This window comes from Xenopus tropicalis, chromosome 7 (genome assembly GCF_000004195.4).
Source record: "Xenopus tropicalis strain Nigerian chromosome 7, UCB_Xtro_10.0, whole genome shotgun sequence".
Classification (NCBI taxonomy): domain Eukaryota; kingdom Metazoa; phylum Chordata; class Amphibia; order Anura; family Pipidae; genus Xenopus; species Xenopus tropicalis.
In genome coordinates this window covers 40,131,409-40,155,381 of record NC_030683.2, presented here as the reverse complement: position 1 = coordinate 40,155,381, position 23,973 = coordinate 40,131,409, and the positions used below count along the sequence as shown (strand labels likewise).

Here is a 23,973-nt window from a genome sequence, read left to right as displayed (position 1 = left end):
ACTGCTCCTCACTGTATATAATGTGCTGGGTTTGTAAATACGGACTGCGTCTCACTGTATATAATGGGGAGTCAGTACCCACTGCCTTTCTTGCTATAAAACTAACATAAACACATCTAAAGGGGTGGTTCACTTTTAAGTTAACCTTTAGTATGTTATAAAATGGCCTATTCCTAGCAACTTTGCAATTGGTCTTCCTAATTAATTTTTTTGAATAATTTGCCTTTCTCTTCTGCCTCTATACAGATTTCAAATGGGGGCCAAAAAATATTGCTCTGTGAGGCTACAATTTTATTATTATTATAATTTTGTATTACTTATTTTTCCAAGTAGGCCCCTTAACTATTCATATTCCCATCTCTTGTTCAAACCACTACCTGGTTGCTAGGGTAAATAAGACCCTAGCAACCAGATAGCTGCTGAAATACCAAATGGAGAGCTGCTGAACAAAAAGCTAAATAACTGAAAAACCATTAAAAATAAAAGTGAATTCGAATGCGAACTACCCCTTGAAGCTAACTGATCACAAACACAAATGTTTGCAGATCCCCTAACAGAAGTGCGCGTATGAATACTTTTACATCCTAAACATTTTAGGGTAAAAAAAAAAAGCACCCCCACCCGCACTTTTGTACAGTATCCCTGGGAGTCAGTGGGAACGGCAAGAGGTAGTTGGGAGGTTAACTTTTTACGCCAGCAGCGAATCCACTAAGTGTCACATTAGCTGTAGGTCAGTCTGTGTATGGGCCATCATTAGCCTCCCCTAGTATCATCCTGCAAAAAAAATATATATATTTATATATATATATATATATATATATTTGTCTGTTGCAGGATGATGCTAGCTTACTTGCCCCCCCTTGGAAAATTTTCTGCGGACGCCCATGCTGCAAAGTTTTGCGTCATCTGCAAACACTGATATATTACTTAAAATACCCTCATGTTGCTTTCAGGCTAGTAAATCAACCATATACTGTATATATACTAACGTTCCTGAAAGCTGTATTTTAGTTTGATGTGCCTGGGTTTGGTCCTATTGACTTACGGGGTGGATGTAAGCTAGTTACTGTACTTGCAGCACACATTGCACCTTTTATTATATTATCCCTTTTTTCCTTCCAATTTAGTATCATTATTGTAAAGTGGGGAAATAACTTCTTAATTTCTGTGTTAAGCTGCCAAGACCTGTTACCAGTTTATAGACTCCAGACAGAGGTCCATTATTTATTTGTTTTAGGTTCCTCATGGAAAATTCAGGGATTCCAAAAGGGGGAACAAGAGAGAATTAGTTTCCATTGTTGTGATTAGAATGCCCTGACTTATGATTTATTGGAACTATGGAACTCTGTTGTATCATTATAGTCTTATAAGGCATCGGTGTTCCTATTGCATTGGACAGAAGTGGAAAACAGTGTAAACCCTGCTGGATCACTGATCTTTATTTCTGCATTTTTTAAGATACAACATGTGCCATTGGATTAAAGGTTTTAGGTGCTTATCAAAATTATCTATATCTCAGAAGACACACTGGTCATTTATAAGTCCATGTTAATTGTCAAAAAATGTTCCATCCATTAGCCTACCGAGAGCCTTTCTGTACCTTAGCTAATGGATAGCAGCAGATAATGGCTTACACTGCAACTGATAATAGAATAATAAAGCAAAAAACGTTTTTGAGATCTTTTGAAATATTACCAAATGGCTTAGTGACATTTCAGTTGATAAAAAGTGGGGCACTATGACTCCAATACATACCAAGGACAACATTATTAAGAAGGGCAGTTAACATAGAGTTTCCAGGACTTTGAAGTACTTGGGAAACCCAGGCAGATTGTTTGCGATTTTTTTGCCATCTTGGACATACCAGAAATTGTATCTTAGTGACCATATTGACTCTATATGTAACACTGTGTGTCATGAGTTATGTTAAGTCATGATTCGTGTGTGCTATTTGCCAGTAGGCCACAATACTGTTCTGCAAGACCAAGACTTTTGGGAATATGATCTGGGTACAAAATAGGCAGATGACAATGTACTTTAGATAGGTAACAATTTGCTCTCCATTACTGATAATAACATGCTATTGTTTTCTGAATGCTTCTCACTTAAGAAGAGGGAATCTAGTAATGTGAACTTCAGCTGGCATGGTAAGTCACTTTAGGCAGTACAGTGTGTCACAGCTGGTTCAACATCCAAGCTTGCCATAACTCTAAGACTTGTGTGGAGTTTGAAGCTGGTTCTTCTGTATGAGCAAGGAATTTTCTTTCATTTCATTTTTCTGTATCCAGAGGCCAAAATCAATGTTTTTATGAATTGATAGCAAGCTAAACAATGCTCAAGAGAACTCATTTTCATGAGTTCCTATAAACCTTCCACAAACAACTTCCAGCTTTCTGATGAAAAACCCAATAAAGCTTTTACACGCTGTGCAACATTTTAACAATACTTTTGAAACAGGGTTGTACTGATGTTTAGGAAGGATTATCTTCCAACCAGATGTAATATAAATGGCCATTTTAGAAATATTACCATGAGAATGGTATTTTTTTCTGCATTTCTGACAATTACTGCATTTTTATATATGAACATTTGAGCAGAAGGTTTCAAAAAGTAAAGAGCTGTTGTTGTCACCTTCAGAATTCATAAAAAGAATCAATAGTTTGTAAAGATTGATGTTACCAGGAGACGATTCCTAGGGTGTTCTTGTACAGCACATAATTTACTTGCCTCTTAGTATTACAGTAAATACTGTATGGGGGAAAATAAATATAACTAACATGCATGAACCAGGAGTATACAGGTCTCTTCCTTCATACATTGTGGACAGTGAGAAAGCCAGATAAGCAGGATATAGCACTTTAATGTTAAATATTATTAAACACTGTAAAGAAAAGACTGACCCATTTTGGGCAGCTAAGAAAATTACTGTAGGCAGTTAATCTAATTTCAGATTTTAAAGGTAAATTTGCCAATAAATAGTTATCTGCTTTCATAAACCCTTATTTGCTGTAACTCATTGATTTTCAATTTTGTTGCTTTTATACAAGTACTATGAGGGCTGCCCGGCAAGCCCATGACAAAATTCTATTGGTGGCAGGCAGTGAAAAAATGGGCTGCGCTTAATGAAGTAGACATTACCAGTTGTGCCACCGTAGACTAACCGCCCTGGGAGCAGAAAAATGAAAAAATGGTGATGCCACAAAAAAAAAAGGCAAATACATTAAATGAATAACCATAATGTAGTATAATTTATTTATACATCGCTATGTGAATACACAGCAATGAACAATTTTATAGAGCAGTAAAGTACACACAGGAAGAACAAGCATTATAATAAGTAGTAAATAAGTAACAAGCATAGTAACAAATAAGTATACATATAGAGATATTAAGTTCCATGTGCTAAAAGACACAGTATGAAGGAGGTCCCTGCCCCGTAGAGCTTACAGTCTAGAAGGGTGGATAACATGCAGACACAAAGAGAAAAGTGTATATAAAGGTTGGCATTGGCCCTTAAAAGTGTTTCTTACAGAAGAATTTAGGGATGGAATTCCAGGAATAAGGAGCCAAAATGTAGAAAGGTTTTAGATGAGAGATGGCAATGAATGTGAATGGTGTAACTATATAGTTGTATTACAGCATTGGGATTATTGAAAGAGTTTATAGTGTCCCAAGGACGTTCCCTACCAGTCAGTTAAACTGAAGAAGCTGCTGGGATGAGTAGCTCTAGATTCACTTCTACTAGATATACCATGAACTGAATGAAAACCTTCACAGACATGTAAATAAACTGTTGCTCCGAGAGGAGTGGAGGAGACATTTATATAATATAAGCAGTTGTGAGTGTCCTTTTATTGAATAATTTGATTATTGAAACTTAGCAGTAGCAGTTGCATTTCCCACCCTAGGCTTATACTCGAGTCAATAAGTTTTTCCAGTATTCTTAGGTAAAATTAGGTACCTCGGCTTATATTCGGATCGGCTTATACTCGAGTATATACGGTATACCAATCCAAAATTCGTACTTTAATGAATGGGCCACAGTGTGTAAATATACTTTTACACATTGAATTTAACAGGAACATTGAACATGAATTTAATTAATAAATTAATTAATGCAACTACAACCAGCAGCAAAAAAGGAATTCAATACAGGCTGTTGCCTGTTTTGTAAAAATCCAGGAAACTTCTAGTTTGTTAAGAAGTCACTTTCTTTAATATGCGGGATAACTCTTTTAATTCCCATCACCTGAACTGAGATATAAAAAAGGCCCTGGCAATTTAAGTACACAGAAGCCCAACCTGCCCCACATGGGCCTAATAAATACTCTGTCTATGGCATCTTACAGCAGGCCCTCTGGCATTTGCAGTGAACCCACAGATTGCCAGTCTGGGCCTTCCTTCACTCAATTTCTCAGCATTCTCATCAAAAATGTGGTCTACAGAGATACCCACATCACTGGTTTTATTGACCAGATATTGAACCAATTACCGACCCTTCTCATGGTACAGCCCACATACTGTATAGCACACACCAAGTTTAAACATACTACACTACACACCCATGGTATTACAGGTTGTTTTATAATTCATGCCAGTTGCTTGGTCAATGCAACACATATTCCAAAGTAACAGGCCACATTGTACAAGATCTATGAAATATATGGTAGAACAGCCAGTTGTTTTACCCATCCATTCTTTTTCCAGAAAGTGTTTAAGGAGGAAAGAATACTAAAGAAGCAGATAAACATGAGGCGATAATGCTTTGGATGGAATAAAAAAAGAGTCTGTGTGTGGGTGTATGTCTGGGCACAAGAACATACAAGACATGAAATACATCTTCATGCTTAAAGGACAGTTATTTTCTTGTTAAGGTTTGAGTAGGCTCTGTTTGTTACATTTATAACTTATAATTATACATTTCCATAACAGAATTTGGTGCCAATCTAAGTGCATGGGCAGAAATCCATCCTGCCACAATGTAGGCGTACTTGGCTTTGTATGACTAAGGGAATTTGGCTGCAACCTCTTTAGAAAGTTAACCTGAAAAATAGAACATTACAGCATGAATAGATTCTTCTGGAACTTGTGTGAGAACACTAATTTGAATACACACTGGTAGTAATCTGCAGTATTGTGGATCCTTTTTCCCCTCAAATTCAGTGTATATTAAGCTTTATTTGCATGTTGATAGGGATGCAAAGTGGGTGAAGACCACAACAATACTTTGAAGATGATTATTTCAGATTTTTCTGAAGAATGTTTTGTTAGGCACCCCCTAACTATTGTAATTGCCTACCTCCGTCCCTGGACTGGCACTTTCTTTGCTGGAGGGAACAACGGCCTAGGGACTAGTCTAGTAGGCACCATGTTGTCATCTCCCCTCCTGTCCTGGGTCTCCCTTGCAGCTAGTCTGCGTGTTCACAGCCTCCAGGGTAACAGCAAAGAACTTGGTGATAAGAAAGAAGATAATGGCATGTTACCCAAAAGATTAGTACCCCAGGCCAGAGTATTTTTTTAGCAAAGAGCCATGAGACTGAGGTAAGTGATTACAATCAGAGGGTACCTAACCCCCTCCTGTTGCTAAACTCTATCCTGGCAAAGCGTATAGACAACCTCTTCCAAAATCCCTCTGCTGAAACATTCACTGCCTGATTACAAAATGTCTCTGGTAGCAGCAGATCAGGACACTGGGTTTTATGTAGGTGAGCAGCCACAGTCTAGCAGTTTAGCATCCCAATCCCCATGGCTAATTTATTGTAAAGGTCACTGCCATTCCATTCTTACAAATTGTGCTTAGGTCATTTTTTTATCACTTGCTACATTGTACCAGCAGTTTGAGAAAGGCCATTCCTCACCCATGCACAAATCAAGGTCTGTACACAATAGGTTTGCTGAGAAGTTGACTAGCCTGCACAAAACCCAGACCTCAGCCTTACTGAGCACCATTATGCAAAATGGAATGGCAATTGCAAATCTGGCAGGTTCATCCAATATCAATATCAAACCTCAGTTAGTCTTGTGACTGAATGGCAGCAAATGCCACCAGCAGTGTCCCAACATCTGACTGAAAGCCTTCCCAGATGAGTTGATGCTCTTATAGCAGAAAAGGGAGGATCAACTTCATATTTTTACCCTTGTATTGGGAATGGGATGTTGGATAGGTGGGTGTCTGCATACTTTGGCTAATATTGGGGATTACTAATTACCATGATGTGGGAACACTATTCAAGGAAAACAGAATTGTATTACTCTTATCATCTGACCAGTACTGTAGACTGTCTATTTTATTTCCTTGTTGGCAACTAGCATTAGATGAACAAATATTCACAGAATTGTGCAAAAATATTTGCATATACGCTAAATACTTAAATAATGAATCATCCTCTTGTACAGTTTCTGTTTCAGGAGTTGGTCAGTTGAATTCAGCAATGATTGCTGGGAGGTTACATGCCGAACATTGGTGTTATGGAAAGCATACTCCCATATTTTAAAATGGGGAGTACATTTTCAGATTATACAAATCCGGATTCCTTGTAAAAATATTTAAAAGACCAGCAATACACTGAAATGAAAAATCTATACTATATAAATTATTGGCTTAATCTATCCTTGGTTTGTAAGGATCCTTCTATATGGCGGCCCTAGGTTATTATATTATTTCAGCATTCTGTTTTCGCACATTTGTATAAATCAGTATGAATGACATTTAATGTTGGGTTAACATCATTTATATTATTTATACATTATTAATAGAATTTCAGTGGCTTATCAATTTTTAACATGCAGAATCCTAAAACCCAGATCTGCAATAAAATATGTGGAAGCTTTAATAGTTACAAAGAAGCCTGACCTTATAAGTCAGTGGTTCCCAAACTACGGGGTTGGCCATGCCAGGGGTGGGCTGGAGCAATAGTGGCCAAAAACCTGTTTTCTCTCCTAGATACAAATGAGAACCCAGTGTACAGGTTATGGTGAGATTTGGAATAAACATTAATTTGCGGTCTTAGATTTTCTTGAACAGCGGCTGAATGGGTGATACAACAATGTTTACCCGAATCTATTACATTGTTATCAGCTAAGAGGAGATCTGACAAAATATTTGACCTCCAAGGTGGACTTGAACTCATATCTGACATCTCATATCTGTCTTTATGTACACTGCATAAACTTTGCAATATCATTTTCGAACTCAACAAACCCCGGACAGCTAAATAAGGGGCCTAGGAAAAAATCTCTTTAGCTACATCAGACATCCAAACTCTTGACTAAAGGGTGCCAGAGCTTTTACTGTGTGCAAATACTCATCAGGGTTAACCATGAAATCAGTGTCTCATGACACTGCCACCTTTGTGCCACAACAACTGTGTCAAGGTTCAACTTCATTCTCCAGCCTGTGTCAGAAGTAGACTGGTAATTAGAAAGTGATAAAGCATAATAAATTACACTTATATCAAGCAGAACTAACGTAGTAGTGTTTCTCCGGTTGATGACCATTTGTACTCTGGCTGAGTCACCGGATATTTAAGCAAAGCTATCTTATTTTCCAACGATTTTCTGTTTTTTACTTTGAAATAATGATTCATAAGTCCTTAGCTGACTTGTTATTTATAAATTAAGGGCAATTTATCTAGCTAGTGTCTGCAAATCTAGGACACATCTGTTAGAATACGTTGTGTTTCAGGTATCAAGGACAAATAATCAGTTTAAATAAGTTAAGATTGTATATTATCGTAAATTTACTGGTATAAATTAAGTCAGTATAGGTCTACACATAAATCAAGGTCTTGTAATGTAATTACGTTAATTACATTTAAGGGACTAGTCATTATGTTACTCAAACTAATTCTGACTTGATTCTTTGACTGTTACTTGAGTCTTTTCTTTATAAGGCTGATGGCGCATAGGGTGTCTTTTCACACACTGCCGTGCAGAGGAGCAAAAGACAAAATGACCTTGTCCCTTTATCACAGCACAAAATATTGTTAATGGAAAGTGTCCTGGGTGACAGACCTGGAGCAGTGACAGGCGAACTTGGCAGAAATGTACAAGGGGAGGTGAAACTGTGCAACTTCTTGTGTGACCGGCTGGGAGATGTCCAAAGACAATTTTTTCCAGCTTTTTCCTTATTAACGATCAATCATGTGGTTTATCCAAAGCTTACAGGCCATATCCCATGAACAAATTCATGGAACTCTCTTGCTGGGTGGTGGGGTATTTAAAAGCTTTGTGGTATGAATGGGCTTTCAAGACTCCAGCTGGGATGGCCATGAAGATATCAATATTAAATCTTCATTATTAAAGGGATTCTGTCATGATTTTTATGGTGTACACTATGTACATTGTAAACAATTCATTCTACCATTTAAAATTGTATTCTTGAACTAATAATTCAATTTTTAATTTCAAATCGCGCCGCCGCGTCTGCCATCCCGCCGGTGACTTACATGTTCGCCGGTGGGATGGCAGGGGGAAGGCAACTCGGGGAGATTAGTCGCCCGCGAACAGGGAGTTTTGCCGCGGGCGACTAATCTCCCCGTGTGCCAGAGCCCTTAAAATACTTTCAGATAATATATTGTTTCACCTGCTCAATGTAACTGGTCGAACTTGAGCATTTTTAGCAATGAGGGTGTCTGTTTTCTTGCCACCTTCCCATTGCTCTGCTGATTGGCTGCTGTTGATGAGGGGGTGACACCAATCCAACTTGCAGTGCAGCAGTAGAGCATGACTAACATTTATCAGAGTAAACTGGAAAACTAAGAATATGTATAGCCCCACGTCAACTTTTTGTTCTTTAAGAAAACAGATTTTAATGGTGGATTCTGCTGGAGGGGTGCTAATAAATAATGCATTTTATAAAAATTATGTTTTCCAGTGACAGAATGCCTTTGACAAACTTGGAAGGAATATGATGATGAATTCACACTTTTTGGGCTGGTTAAACACTATAGGCCGTAATCTCGTTGCCACTCTCTGTAGGACCTTTAGGGATGTAGAATTTCTGAGTACACTAGGTATAAAAAAAAAAAACTTTGTATGGTAGTCAAAGCGGACTGCAAATATTTCTGTTTAACTCTTTTGCCCCATCTTTTCTGTAGCACTGCACAAAGATTCCTGTAATGTATTTTTCTATGTTCACTAATAAACTCCTTAATGTTTCTGAATGCTTTCAGCCCTGAACAACAGTCAAAGGCTGTGTGCGAAGTCTTAAAATATTTAGCAGTTTCCCTGCAGCGTTTCTTCATAGTGTAAGCTAACCAGACTTTGATTGGCCAGCTGTACGTTCCAGAAGTAGTTGGAAATAAGACACTTAAGGTTGACGATGATCTCTAATTGACCCCCAACAGAGAAAGCATTTTGAGAGCACCAGTATTATCAGGAAATTCTACGCAGGGAACAAGATGAGATACTAGTTGTAACATTATCAAATTACAAGGTTTATTTTATCCATGGCCTCTAGAATCAAATCGCCAAACAGTTCTATACAGGAGCTGCTGGAGAGTGAATATTTACCATTTTCATGAATATAATTATAGTAAAAAAAACCTAAAAATAGTTAACTTATTTTTAAGATAATTGATTAGTGATTTTACATTGTGTTCTTGTTAGGTGTGATTTAGCTAGCACAGTTGCAGTTGTGTGATGTTTTACCCATTCATGAAATGTATTTGCATCAGAAGAAGCTCCTTGCACTTCCATATAGTTTTACTCAGAACCCTCAGTCCCTCTCTGCACCCTTCCCAAATCAAGTATAATTGGGCCTATTGGCACAGAAAGCCCTGGAGCTACCCCCACCTCTGAACCAGACGGCAGGGTTCCCACACAATGTTCCCTCTAATGTGTGCGCTCGTGTGCACTCTCACAAATTTTAAGGCCAGCGCACACAACACATTGTGGTGCGCACAAAGAATTTTGTATGAAAACGCACAATTTTGTATCTCTTCTGACCTGAGCACACTCTTTTTAAAAATGGGCACACAAAAGAATTTATTTGCTCGCATAGCTGAGAAGGAATTAAAGGGAACATTGTCCCGCAGCATCAGTGTAAATCAGAATAATAGGGAGCATCAGTGTGAATCAGAAAAATAGGGAGCACACTGCCCAATATGTTATTAGCTTCGGGCTCTGAATACAGCATCAGACTGGGGTCTGTGAAGTCCACTGGGTCTGCTACCCTAGAGGACCTGCCACTCACCCACCACCAGACCCTCCACCCACCGTGTGTGTCACTAGGGCCAGGACCCACCTTGTTTTTTCTCAGTCTCCCACTGGCCCAGTCCTACCCTGCTTGAATAACTTTGTACTGATAATGGCCAAATAATGGTACAGTGACTTACCAGAACAATATCCCAACTCCCTAAATACATTATACAGTGAGAGAGAGAGAAAGGTATCCCCAAATACATTATATAGAGTTAGAGGTAATGGGCCCTGACATCCCAGACATCCCCCTTACCTGGAGACCAGAGTAGGTTGCAGCATTTCATATGTCAAAATTTTCTTAGATGTGATGTGCAATGCTGACAAATGTATTCATTAGCCACCTAGTGGCAAATGTGGGAATAACATCTAAAGGACTTTGCATAATGCTAACTCTTTCTGCAAATGCATGTTCATGTTTAGTTAACTGAGATGGCTGCCCACACCTAAAAAGTTAATGTATTTCTAAGATAATTGATTTCTGATCTCACATTGTCTTCTTGTTAGGTGTCATTTACAAAAGCTAGCACAGTTGCGGTTGTGCGATTTTTTTAAATGTACTTGCATCAGAAGAAGCTCCTGGCACTTATCTTATAGTAGTGTGTTCTTCTGCACTCCTTGGTTTGGTAACCAAGGGATAACGGGCTTATAGTGCTGCCATACGTTAATGATATTTGTACCATACACAAGCACTTTAACTGAACAGTGCAACAAATCTCGGTTCTAGGAATAGAACATTATTTGGGGTCTTGGAATATTAGAGTTGGGTTCCTCTTCGGAAAATTAGAGTTGGGTTCCTCTTCCCTGAAAATAAATTTACTCTGTAGTAATCATCACTCATTCGTGTAATGATTGACTATAACATAATATATATTTCCACAGGAACTTGGGGGGAGTATCTAGTGATAAAATATTAGTGCTATGTAATGAATAAAGGTAAATAAAGGTTGGTTGTTGCTGGTTTCTGGTTTGTTTGGCCCATGGCCCAGGTGATTGGCTTAACACAGTGATCCCCAATCAGTGACTCACGAGAAACCCCTTGGATGTTGCTCCCAATGGTCTCAAAATTACTGGTTAGGAGGCAAGCTTTCATTGCATAAAAAGCCAGTGCAATTGCCAAACAGAGCCTTCTGTAGGCTTCCAGTCCACATAGGGGCTATTAAGTGGGAAAATATAGCTCTTATTGACACCCCCAGGAACTTTTTTCATGCTTGTGTTGCTCCCCAACACTTTTTCCATTTGAATGTGGCTCACGGGTATAAAAGGTTGGGGGTCCCTGGCTTAATGTGTGTTGGCAAATTGCACATGATCTAAATTTTACTGATCTCTTTGCTTAACCTGAGGGCTCAATGACCAGATCTTGTTCTTAGTTTAGCCCCATCCACTTTATGGTTGGACAGATTCCAGACATGCTCCATTAGTGACAGCTGATACTTAAGGGGAACATGGGAAACTCTGTTTTGGCGAGGTCGGCAAGTGAGTGGATCTTCTCCCGATATACCCACCTTAAGGGGGACGATATAGGGCTAATTCAAATGTTTGGCCCTATTGCAGGGATCCTCAGGCTTTTTTTTTACCTATGAGCCATATTCAAATGTAAAAATAGTTGGGAAGCAACACAAACATTCACCTGGGGGTACCATAAAAGGGCTGTGGTTATTGGTTATTTAGCAGCCCCCATGTGGACTGGCAGCCTACAGGAGAATTTGTTTGGCAGAACACCTGGTTTTTATGTAACCAAAACTTGCCTCCAAGCCAGGAATTCCTGGCCCAAGGGCATAGGCAGATTGGGGATCGGGGACTGCATCAACAAACCAATGCAGTCCCTGATGCAACAGAAAATCAAACCTGCCTGATCGAAATCTGGCCAATTTTAGGCCAGATATCTTTCGGGTATGCCCACCGGTGGTGCCCTTACAGGGGCAGATAAGCTGCTGAATCTGTCTGTAGGGCCAGAATCAGCAGCTGAAATCTGTCTGTGTATGGCCACCTTTAGTTTTGACCCATCACAACTGATGAGATTATGTCAGGTTTGGTAAAGTCTGTGTTTTTCTGTGTCTCAATAGGCAATAATCCGCTGTGTTTTTTAATTCTCACATTCCCCTAAGATTAATTATAACAATGTTTTCATTTATACAATAGTTTCTTTTACAAACATTTTATAAAAGTATGTTGGGGGATTACCGTATCAGTTCTGGAAACCCAAGATCTACATGGTCATGGTCTGCTTCCTTATGATTAGTTCTACTGCAAAGAAGCAAACTAACTTCCTCCAGGTGCCTGCTGTCCTGAGACATGAGTTCATGAGTGAGAACCCACAGTATATACAAGTGATGAATGCAGCCTGAAGTGTAGATTGAATATATATGGGGGAATTTGCTAAAAGTCGGTAATGGTAATATTGTTTGCCTCTGTTCAAACAAATTTGCCTTTGCACAAATTTAATATAGGCTTTGCGAATGCAGAATTTGGAAACTGTGTAGTTTGCTCCAAAAATTATGCCACCTTCAAGTTTGCAATGTGCAGTTAAATTTTGCAATGCCAGAAGAGTCTAATAAACAATATTACATTGCTAAATGCAAATTTGTATTCCTGTTTTCCATTTACGACTTTTATTACATACACCTACCTTTTTGTTTGTTAAGCAAACAGGTAATTGCCCTAAATGTTTACCAAGAGTAATCTTAGTTGAGATATTATGGGGTAAAAATATACCTGCAAGTTCCTACACATAGGGGCCCATTCATTAAATCACAAATTTTTGCTAATTAAAAGCACAATTGGAAAAATTAGGAGTAACCACGATAATTTCTGATGTGCGAAAATTGCACAAAAATTATTTTCTTGGTCGTACGAAAATATTGTAGTGATCCAAAAGTCACAAAATTTTTGTATCCGAATGATCGTAAACAACACAAAAACCTTTCTGGCTTTGAAACGTCAATGCATGATTTTGGAAGCCTCCCATAGGACTCAATGGCACTCTGCAGCTCCAACCTGGCCCAAGGAAAGTCTCCCATAGGGCTCAATGGCACTCTGCAGCTCCAACCTGGCCCAAGGAAAGTCTCCCATAGGGCTCAATGGCACTCTGCAGCTCCAACCTGGCCCAAGGAAAGTCTCCCATAGGGCTCAATGGCACTCTGCAGCTCCAACCTGGCCCAAGGAAAGTCTCCCATAGGGCTCAATGGCACTCTGCAGCTCCAACCTGGCCCAAGGAAAGTCTCCCATAGGGCTCAATGGCACTCTGCAGCTCCAACCCGGCCCAAGGAAAGTCTCCCATAGGGCTCAATGGCACTCTGCAGCTCCAACCTGGCCCAAGGAAAGTCTCCCATAGGGCTCAATGGCACTCTGCAGCTCCAACCCGGCCCAAGGAAAGTCTCCCATAGGGCTCAATGGCACTCTGCAGCTCCAACCTGGCCCAAGGAAAGTCTCCCATAGGGCTCAATGGCACTCTGCAGCTCCAACCCGGCCCAAGGAAAGTCTCCCATAGGGCTCAATGGCACTCTGCAGCTCCAACCTGGCCCAAGGAAAGTCTCCCATAGGGCTCAATGGCACTCTGCAGCTCCAACCTGGCCCAAGGAAAGTCTCCCATAGGGCTCAATGGCACTCTGCAGCTCCAACCTGGCCCAAGGAAAGTCTCCCATAGGGCTCAATGGCACTCTGCAGCTCCAACCTGGCCAAAAGAAAGTCACGATACCAAAGCTTGAATGAATTCGGAAATGGTCGTAGTCTTTGTAAAAAATACTCATTTTTTGTGGAAGTTAACAAAAACCACAAAAAAGTTGTACTATTTTAACGATATTATCATGGTCATTTCAAAAAGTTATAAAAATAAGAAAAAAAGACTATTTTTTCTGAAAAAACAAATTGTTGTTTAATGTATGGACCCCTCGGTGTAATTATACTTAGGGAATGCATATAGTATACCACATATCTCCTTTAGAGACAATGATATTACTACCACGTACCTAGAGTTCCCTGGAAAAACACAAAAATGCCTTAGTAACTAGCAGGCCAAAAATCCATGCTCTGTTCTCTGTGTTTCTGAGAACATGTTTGGGCTAGCAACATGTCCTTCACTAGCCAAGGAAATATTTTGCATTGTGTGCATAATATAATTAAAGCTCAATCATTTACTGGTAATTAAGTAATTAGCTTCTACAACACATTTTACACCTCTTTGCCTTTTTTCTTTTTATATAATAAACAGAATACTGCATCGGAATTTTCACGCTTGGTTGGCTTATTTGCTTTCACCAAAAAGATCAAATCTTTTGAATGTTATCCCTGCAATCGTTTACATTCCTTGTATAATCAGATTTGGCTTTTAGCACAAGCTTTAGGGCAGTAATAAACAGAGCATTTTGTCTTAGTAACAAAAAGCGCAACAATTCCAATCCCCAAATTCCACTGTTTAGCAAAGATAGCTGGGGTATTTGTTGCCTGTGTAATGGCACACAGTGGTGTAATGGCACACAGTGGTGTAACTACCCGAGCAGCTGCACATAGGGGCCCATTTACTTACTCACGAACGGGCCGAATGCGTCCGATTGCGGTTTTTTTTATCGGTATTTGGTGATTTTTCGGAAAATTATCGCGACTTTTTCGTTGCCATTCCGAATGTTGCGCAAAATCTGGCGATTTTTTTCGTAGCGTTAAAACTTGCGCGAAAAGTCGCGCCTTTTTCGTAGCCATTCCGAAAGTTGTGCAAAGTGTTGCGATTTTTTCGTAGCGTTCGGATTCATTCAAGCTTCAGTATGGTGACTTTTCTTGGTCCAGGTTGGAGCTGCAGGGTGCCATTGAGTCCTATGGGAGGCTTCCAAAATCATGCTAAGTCTGAAAGTTTCGCCCGCCGCTTACGAGCGCTCAATACGGAAAAGTCGCGACAAGATACGAGCGAATCGTAATGGCTACAGAAAACTCGCGTTTTTTCGCGAAAATCGTATTGGTAACGAAAAAGTCGCGACAATTTCCGAAAAGTCGTAAAGGCGCCGAAAAAATCGCAAAAAATACGAAAAAGTCGCAAAATGTTCGTTTTCCAATCTAAATTTTTCCAATTCGGATTCGAATTCGTGTCTTAGTAAATCAGCCCCTAAGCGTATCGTAGCAGGAGATCGGCTTTATAACCGCATGCATTCGCTTTTTTTTTCTGGTCGATCTCTGCCCCACTTGGTGTAGTTGCTCTCGGGCCAAAGCTGTGCCTGTCAGTGCAGCTAAACCTGGAAGCGTGTGTGAGCATGTCATACACTTGTGCCCTTGCCCTTATAAATAGCTTTAAAATGATTGTTGAAATTAATGTGTAGTGGAGAATTGCTTTGATTTACACTTTCCTCTATTAGAAAACATTTTATTTCTAGGTTTACATCCCAATTACCATTCCTGGCTGTTAACAGTGGAAAACCCCCTATCATTTGTCCCAGTTAATCTAAAGGTTGGCTTAGGGCCTGGGTTGATCAACCGTGCCAAAAAATTGCCAAAAAGTATAAACCTGGCTTTGAAAAAATAAATTATTAGCATAAAGGGGAACTCCACCCAAACACAACTTGCGATTTTTTAAAAGTAAACATAATTTCAAGCAAATTTGCAGTATACTTCAGTTAAAAATATGCAGCCTTTCATGATTGGCCATAAACGAGGTTTCGGATGATATTATCGGTGCGTGTATGGCCAGCTTTAGCCTAGTCCCCATTCTCCTGCTGACTACTTTGAGACTCAAATAAAATGTAACAGTGGTCGTCAGTCCTTAGCCTGCCTCCTCCAAATCCCACAGTTCCCTGAACAGGTGATGTCAATAAGGAAAGGAACATTGCAGTGCAATGCATTGTGGGTTATGTAGTTCCTGCATGCTGTCTTTGGAGATGTTGTTCAGCATATAAAAATGGTATTTATTCATACATTTTAAAGAAACAGTGATTGGTATATAAGGGGTGTGTTTCTGTGTTGTGTAGGGCTCTTTAACAAATTTTGATTTGGGAGACAGAGTTCCCCTTTAAATACCGTAAGATCCCTTGTACAGAAGTGAGGGAGAAAGAAATTATGGGTTGTTTCCATGAGCATTCCTTCTGAGGTCTTCTTATGTTTCCTGGTACTGACCTATATTTTCAGGGTAGCAAAAAACGTTAACTGTTCTTATATTGCTTATTCACTCCTTAGTTATTCACATTGGAATAATTTAGTAAAAGTGCAGCTTTGTAAAAGACATTCACACTCCATGCCATTATTAAAGACAAACAGGAAAAGAAGTTTAGATTTCAATTTGTTGCCCTGCAGACTAAAGCCAGCTGTCTGATTAACATACATAAGAATTTATTTGCAAGTATGAAACTGGCAACCTACACAATTGAATAGGCTCTATGGTATACAATGGGTCGTTAGACCAATCCGCTAAATGAGCAAATGTATGAAACCCTGATGTTGCTACTGATTCCTTAGTACCATTGTATGCTTGTTCCTTCCATTGTCCTGTTATGCTGAATACAGTACTTCAGGGCTCCTTCTAACATACTCATCTAAAGAATATGCATCCCTTGTATCTGCTTGCAATAAAGAGCCCACTGTAACTAGAGTTCAGCATGTTCCCTGTTGAAGGGCCCTTTTTGCAATTGAGTTGCAACATTGTAAGAAAACATACAAAAAGGTCAAACTAATATTCTATTATAAACAGTGATTTTTATCTTTTACATAGTAAGTAAATGTTTATTGTCCACATAACATTTTACAGGCTCAAGTATAGCAACTTCTTTACAAGGGACAAAAGGTTTACAGAGGTGGAGCAGGATATGACCACCTCTATTTATAATTAATTATTCCATGCTATACGATGAAGAGTGAGTTATAGGCTGTGTATAGGAATAGAATTCATGTATTTTGCTGACGCAGACCTAGGGTACCTTAAATTGGGCAGTAGGAAATGCTATAAGGTTACAAAACATATCATTTATTTATTCATTTATAATGTATTAATTATCTTAGAAGATTTGTAATTGTGCATTGGTTCTAAATGTAAGATGCTTGTGGGGAAATTATTTGGATGGCAAAAGGTTAGGCTGCTCCAGCTTTCACAACGGCCCAAGCAGCTTCTTGGAAGTCTCATTTTGTTCAGATTTGCTTGAATAATATTTTGATTTGTGAAAACTATTGCTTGGATAGAAATTCAGTAGTTAGTACTGTTTCACTGGATTCCTAGACCCTGTTTTTGGCAGCACGCAGGGGTAGCAGTGCCAGTGCACCCTCCTATAACCAGTAGAGCCATACAGGTCAATGGAAACAACACAGGTGGACAGCAAGTAGCACTTAGAAAGGCTCCGTGGGCAACGAGGTCTTCTTGAAAGATTTGTTTAGGGTCCCCCGGAGATTGTACATTACAGCCTCAGGCAAATTCATATAAATTGTTCATGTACTGTAATTATAATGCTCCTGTGTGTAAGAATCTAGTCGTGTGCTGCTGTTTTCTGGCCCAGGACTCACTGTCCCCTGGTTCCATTAAGAGTTTTGGGAAAATAAAACAACTAATCTGTCCCGTATGATTAGCTTCCAGGAATTCTAGCAGAGCATGAAGTTCAATTAATTTTGTGATAAATATTAATTGGCCTGTCAAATCAACTTCCAGTAGAGCAATTCCCCTGCAAGCTGACACCGCATTTACTGGTTGGAAATCAAATTGCATGTACCTGTTTCTATTCCTTATTGGACTGGACATTTCCCTTATTTGCCAATCCAACAATATTTTTTGCAATTTGCACAGGTGTTTGTGGTATTTAATTCAAGAGATTCCCCCTGAACCAGAAAAGTCTAACAAAACATGTTGTTACTGAAGACATAAAATTTCTTTGTTAATCTTTACTATAAAGTTAACTTCCGTGTGTCATGCCCCCCAACATGATATGTCCTCTCTCCTCTCTAACACATCCCCTGCCTCACCTCAGCTGGCGTGGAGCAGAGATTTACATGCAAAATGGAGGAAGCAGACCCCACAGTCCAGGTGCTCGAAATGTTATATAAATAAAACTGATCTTTATCAGTTGTAATCGGTGCTTAGTGATTTCTTTTCTGTCACATGACTCACTGAAACTTGTGTGTTATAATAAATATTGTAAGTCACCTTGGAGTCCCATGTCCTTTATAAAAGCAATCAGCTTTGGCTTTGTGCTTTAATGAGGTCATGAAACTTTTTGGTATATATATATAGAGAGAGAGTAAAAGTAGGTAACAGAATAGCCCTTTTGCCCCAAGTCTGATTCAGAAAGAACTAGTTTCCATGTCTATCTGTTGTTAATCCCGTCACGCGCATGCACTCAATCGCAGCAAATATTTATCATATTTGGTTTGGCTTAGGCCAGTGCCATGCCAAAATATCCCTATCTTTGAGGGGTCCTCCTGTGTAATACTGGTAAGGGCTGGTTAACATGCCTCATTATTGATTTATGTCTGTGACCCCCTGTCTTTCCTCTGGAATGCAGTCAGTGTCTCTGGGCAGATAATGTATTTAACTGAGGTATGTTCTGCACATCAGTCAGGCAGTTAAAGATCCTAGGGATAAGAGAGGCTGCCGGTGCCCACACTTTGTTTAGAGGGGTTCATTTAGGCCATTGATGAACAAGCAGATGAGTATTTGCCTGTGAGGGAAAGCAGACTATTTCAACCTGTGGGATAACCCAACCATCAGCCTGTATATGTCTGCTCTAAACCTGGCTGTAGACATAGCAATCCTATTTTTAAAAGACAAATATCTTTAAAAGAGTGATCAACATGATTATAGGCTGACTGTTTAGCCTGAGTAATTTTAGTGACTCAGTGTCCATGAAACAGACCTGTTTTTCCAAGTTTTGTTTTGCAGTAGGTTGTCAGTCAGCTGAGCATATTACAATGTACATGTGTAACTAGTTTAAAGGGGAATAGCCATTGATATAAATTTGCACCCGAACTGACCTGCCTCAACCACCCCCCACCACTCCCTTATCACATAGTTTGTAACTTAAAAAACTTGCCCTACAGAAAACCCCAACCTAAAAAAACAGAGCAGCACAGTAGTGTACCTGGGCGCCATCTTGCGTTCAGTCGAATATACTTGGGGTCTCACCGCCAAGACGGACCCTGCTTGAGCATGTGCAGTTGGGGCTAGCAGGAAATCAGCTTCAACTACACATGCTCAAGCAAGGGTCCGTGTCGGCAGTGAGACCTGAAGTATGTTAGATTGGTGAATTATTTGTTATGTAAAAAGTACACCATAATAAATCATGACAGAATCCCTTTACAGAGCTGAATTTTTGGTAAAACTTAATATATGACGACTATAAATTGGATAGAAGGTATCACCTGGGTCATTTTCTCAAGTAGTATGATGACACGTGAGATATCCAGAAGGATTCAGCTTAAAAGTCTATTGTCTGACTTCCCAAACTGCAGATTCCCCAGTCTGCCTGCTATGTGACTTTTACTTCCCAGCTTTTATTTCATTTAGGGCTCTGGCACACGGGGAGATTAGTCGCCCGCGGCAAAACTCCCTGTTCGCGGGCGACTAATCTCCCCGAGTTGCCTTCCCCTGCCATCCCACCGGCGAACATGTAAGTCGCCGGCGCGATGGCAGACGCGCCGGCACGATTTAGCGCAAATCGCCGAAAAAGACTCGCGAGCCACGGGCGACTAATCTCCCCGTGTGCCAGAGCCCTTAGACAACAATTTGGAAACAGTAGACGCTCCGAGACTTCACAGTAAGGGGCAGATTTACTAAAACGCAAAATCATCTTGTTATATATTTTTTGAAACCACGAATAAACTTGTTTCCACAAATGTCAGATATTTATCAAAAAATTCGGAGAAAATAAAGTTAAAGACTTTATTTAAAAATAAAGTTAAAAGTGAAAAATATTTGGTTTACAGTTCCATAAAGAATATTCAGCCCCTTTTGCATATTTTATTTTAACGTTTGCATATCTTACCAGTTATTTCATGAATCTTTGTTCATGTCTTTTGTTTACATCATAACCACCAGTGGAGGTTAAAGGCTGAATGTAAGAAAATATACAAATATATCCTTCTATAGTCCATACAAATCAGGTAAACTTTAGCTTTTATTTTTAAAGTTCACAAGGCATGGTTTTTAACCATTCTTTGTCACTAAATGTTTACTATACATTTTTGTTTGTTCATAAGATAGCTATTCACTATTTCAGTAAAAAAAACAAAACTCTAAAAACGACTGCACTGTGCATAGAAAGCCAGCTCTTTTAGTGCTCTGCACATAATCCCCCCCCCCCCAGCTACCATGATATTATGCTTTCTGTCTATCTGTAGCAATACTTGATTGATATTGATCAATGTTGATGTTGTAAAAGTTACAAAGGAAGCTCAGCAAGTCCTGATCATGTAGGTTGGGTGCAACCTTAAAACAGCTTTACTTGTGAAAAGACTATTGAACACCTTTTCATTTTCTACAGAAGACAATCAATGTCAAAAAGTTAGGATTGTAAATAGAAATTAAGGGAACACATCCAATGCCGAAAAGCAAGTTTCAGTACAGAAAATCCAGTGCATACTTAGTGGCAAAAAGCAGAGTTTCAGGCTAGAAAATGAGGTACACGTTGCCTGAAGGTAAGTCGCTAAACTAGGAAATTAGCAACACAATACCAAACTGTTTGGTTTCGGGCTCAAGATCAGGTGCACTGTTGGTGCCCAGTAGCTTCCGATTAGCATATGAAGAAAGACGTGTGACTGGCTTTTGTTTTTTGACTGAAAAAAGTACCTGTTTTAAGTAAAAAGTGCCCATTCTAAGAGAGTAATTGAAACATCATTCAAAATGCCATAACAGAACCAAGCACAAGACTGTGTAGTGGCACACCTCATGGTTGGCCAAACTACAGAATAGTACCATATATACAAATGGACCAGCTCTCCCATTTCCTCAGATTTATTTTGCAAAATGGACTTCTCTGGATAAAGCATGGCTGAAGGAACCATGGTAGCATATATCAGCCAGTTAACAAACTCTTATCTGCATGCAGGTAGGAGTGATTTTTTTGTAGAACAGAACACAATTTTCTGCCTTTAGAGAGCAAATAAGTAATTCAAATGCAATAAAATTGTATGTTTATATGAATATGTTTCCAAATGTGTGACTTTTTGGGCTATTGCATGCCAGTATTAATTTTGCATTTTACAAATAAAAAAAAGCCTTATATGGGCTATCACAAATGGTTTTGCCAGTTCCATTATATGGCAGGTAACTGGAATTTTCCAGCTGTCATTTACTACCCCCAGACAGGGAGCATAATGCAAAAAAACAGGTGTAAAGTGCCAGGTTTTCCACACTTTCCCTGCTGCCCCATGGTGAGTGCCCAAAGGCACAGGTCCTTGTGCCCCAGCATTCATGAAGTACAGTTGTGGGGGGCACTTAGGCATCCCCTCTCCCATCACATAATTGCTTATCATTCAAAGATTAAAGTTAGACAGTGTCAGAGCAAGGCACAGAGAGCTAATATGCCAGTATGTATTTTGAATAAAAAGTAGGGGGGTGCAATTATGCGTCCAGGGCATAATATATGGCCAATAGCATCTCTGAGGAAAACCGTAATATCTTGGAGGAGAAGAGGGTTCCCCCTGAGTCTGTGTGCACTGGTGTTTAGTAGCAAGTAACTTTCATAATGGCTTCAGTGCATTCAGACCTACGGGTTTATAGACAGGCCACCAGTTTTTGTTTGAAAGTCAGCATTAATTACTTATATACAGGACTGTGTTATTTATTGGAAAGCAATGATCGCCATAAAGCAGCACAGCAGCCTATGCATTTAGAGACACTCAGCAAATAGCATTTTCTGAAATGGCTTTAACCAATCTTGAATGTCCTATTCCAGTTGATACTGCTGCATGACCTTTGGGGATGAGCTACAGCGGAGCTTGCCCCTAATGTCCTTTACTGACAATGTCTCTATATGGGGAAGTCAGGGAAATCATATGGGAAACAGAGTTTCAGAATTGTCACAGCAATAACAGATAAAAATAGCAAAAGCAGCTAGCAAGAAATGATGTGGAAATGCTAAAGCAGAATTATGTGGCGCAATTGTGAAAACCGCAGCCTTCACTGAAATATTTAGTATATTCTAGAATATATAACATTTTTTTAAAAAAGATGTTGGGAAATCAGATGGGAAGCAAAATGACATTTCCTCCTTTTTCCTTATTTTTGCGTGAAGAAATAACATTTTATGTTTAAGCCGGTATTTTCAATACAACAGCAGGGGATTCCATGTAGGGCAGAGCAAGCACAATGCCCGTCCTTGGTAAATGTGGATGGGGCGGCATTCACAATCCTGCTGCCATTGCGCTCACAGGGCTGCTTGTATTCTCCCAGCTCCCTCCAGCCCTGTGTAGTATTTGAGCTCTCTAGCTGGAGGCGGGGGCAGCAGGGCTTGAAGGAGGATAAAGAGAGCACATCAATTATTAATCCATTGCCTCTTCTCCCTGGAATCAGCTGGAGGAAGCGCTCTGGCCACTATCCTCTCTGTTAACCCTAGTGGGGCTATAACAAGCCCAGGCAAGTCAACTTTTTCCTATCCCTCTACAGGCAAATGTAGGGCAAGCAGCAGATGTGCTCAGACCTCATCCCGTTAGGCTGGATTACTGGAGTCATGCGAGAGTCGGAATCTCTAAAAAGGATACACTGATGCATTCGTGCTGGAAAATGAAGCTTCAGGTAGGGAATGCTTTGTCAGCAGCAGAGAAAGCTCTTTGATTTATTATTTAATATTGCTAAGCATAAGGGAACAATAACTGTGTGTGTCTACATAGGGGGGCCTAAGATTCAGCAGCTGTTTAACCAGAGTAATGCTGCTCAGTTCTTTATTGTAGCCTTTATTATAGTATACAGGGATACCATAAGCAGTGTTATTCATGCAAAATCCACAGTATAAGCAGATGACGTCTAGACATACATGTACTGTGCATTTATAGATGCTATATACTCCTACTCACATGCACGCCTGTTCATGTTTGCAAATACCCTGCATGTTTTGTTTCCTAATCAAATAAACAGTAAGTGAAAGGAAAGTGTATATGATACGGGATATGATATGGGATGCACTTGTCTGTGTGTGTGGAATATCAGTAGGGATGTGCACCGCTGGCAGTGTGGATCTCTGGGGATTCCTATGGCATCTTATAAACAAAGACTCTTTGTTCTGTGTTATTTGCTGGCAAGCAACATCATTCCATTTCACTAAAGATATATTGACCCTGCTTTGTCTGTAGATGAGTGTGTGTGTCCCGGCCCCTGTATGTCAGCATTGCAAAGCCAGGCTGGGATTTGTCTCACTTGTGTGTTTGGGACCTGATAGGGAAGATCTATGTAGCGCTCACCTGGTGGGATACGGGCTAAGTCCTGCTTTAGATGCTATCAACATAGAAAAAAATAATGACATCACTGCAGCATGGAGAAATAGCTTTGTGTGAATCCCATGGGAGACGATTGATGATCACATGGTTGCAGGGGATTATTACATGTGCACAAGGCTTCCTTGCAGGATCACTAGCTGCCCTAGAGAAGGGGCACTGGCAAGTGTCATACTGGGGCTTGTGTAGGGTGCATCGCCTGGAAGATTAGAACTGACATGGCAACTGATAACCACTCTAAGGCTATTCTCTCTATGTATCTCTCTATGTGGGCAGAGGAAAGGAAAATTGCACAGGGTGCCACTTCCCGTGCTGAAGGCAATTTGGGTGCTTTGTTCTGTGGACTCCGATTCTAAAGAAAAGGGATCACATGACACAAACACTTGAATC

At 39.8% G+C, this 23,973-nt stretch overlaps 1 protein-coding gene across 6 annotated transcripts in view; it reads left to right on the top strand.

Moving 5' to 3' along the window:
* marchf8 (membrane associated ring-CH-type finger 8) overlaps positions 1-23,973 on the top strand; it is a 148,439-nt gene that overhangs the window by 87,519 nt on the left and 36,947 nt on the right. For 3 of the 6 annotated variants that reach the window (XM_031904973.1, XM_031904974.1, XM_031904975.1), the window contains one exon: positions 22,760-22,888. The exons of 2 other annotated variants lie outside the window; for them this stretch is intronic. In XM_031904973.1, the coding sequence (XP_031760833.1) occupies positions 22,760-22,888 (129 nt within the window). 6 annotated transcript variants of the gene reach the window in all.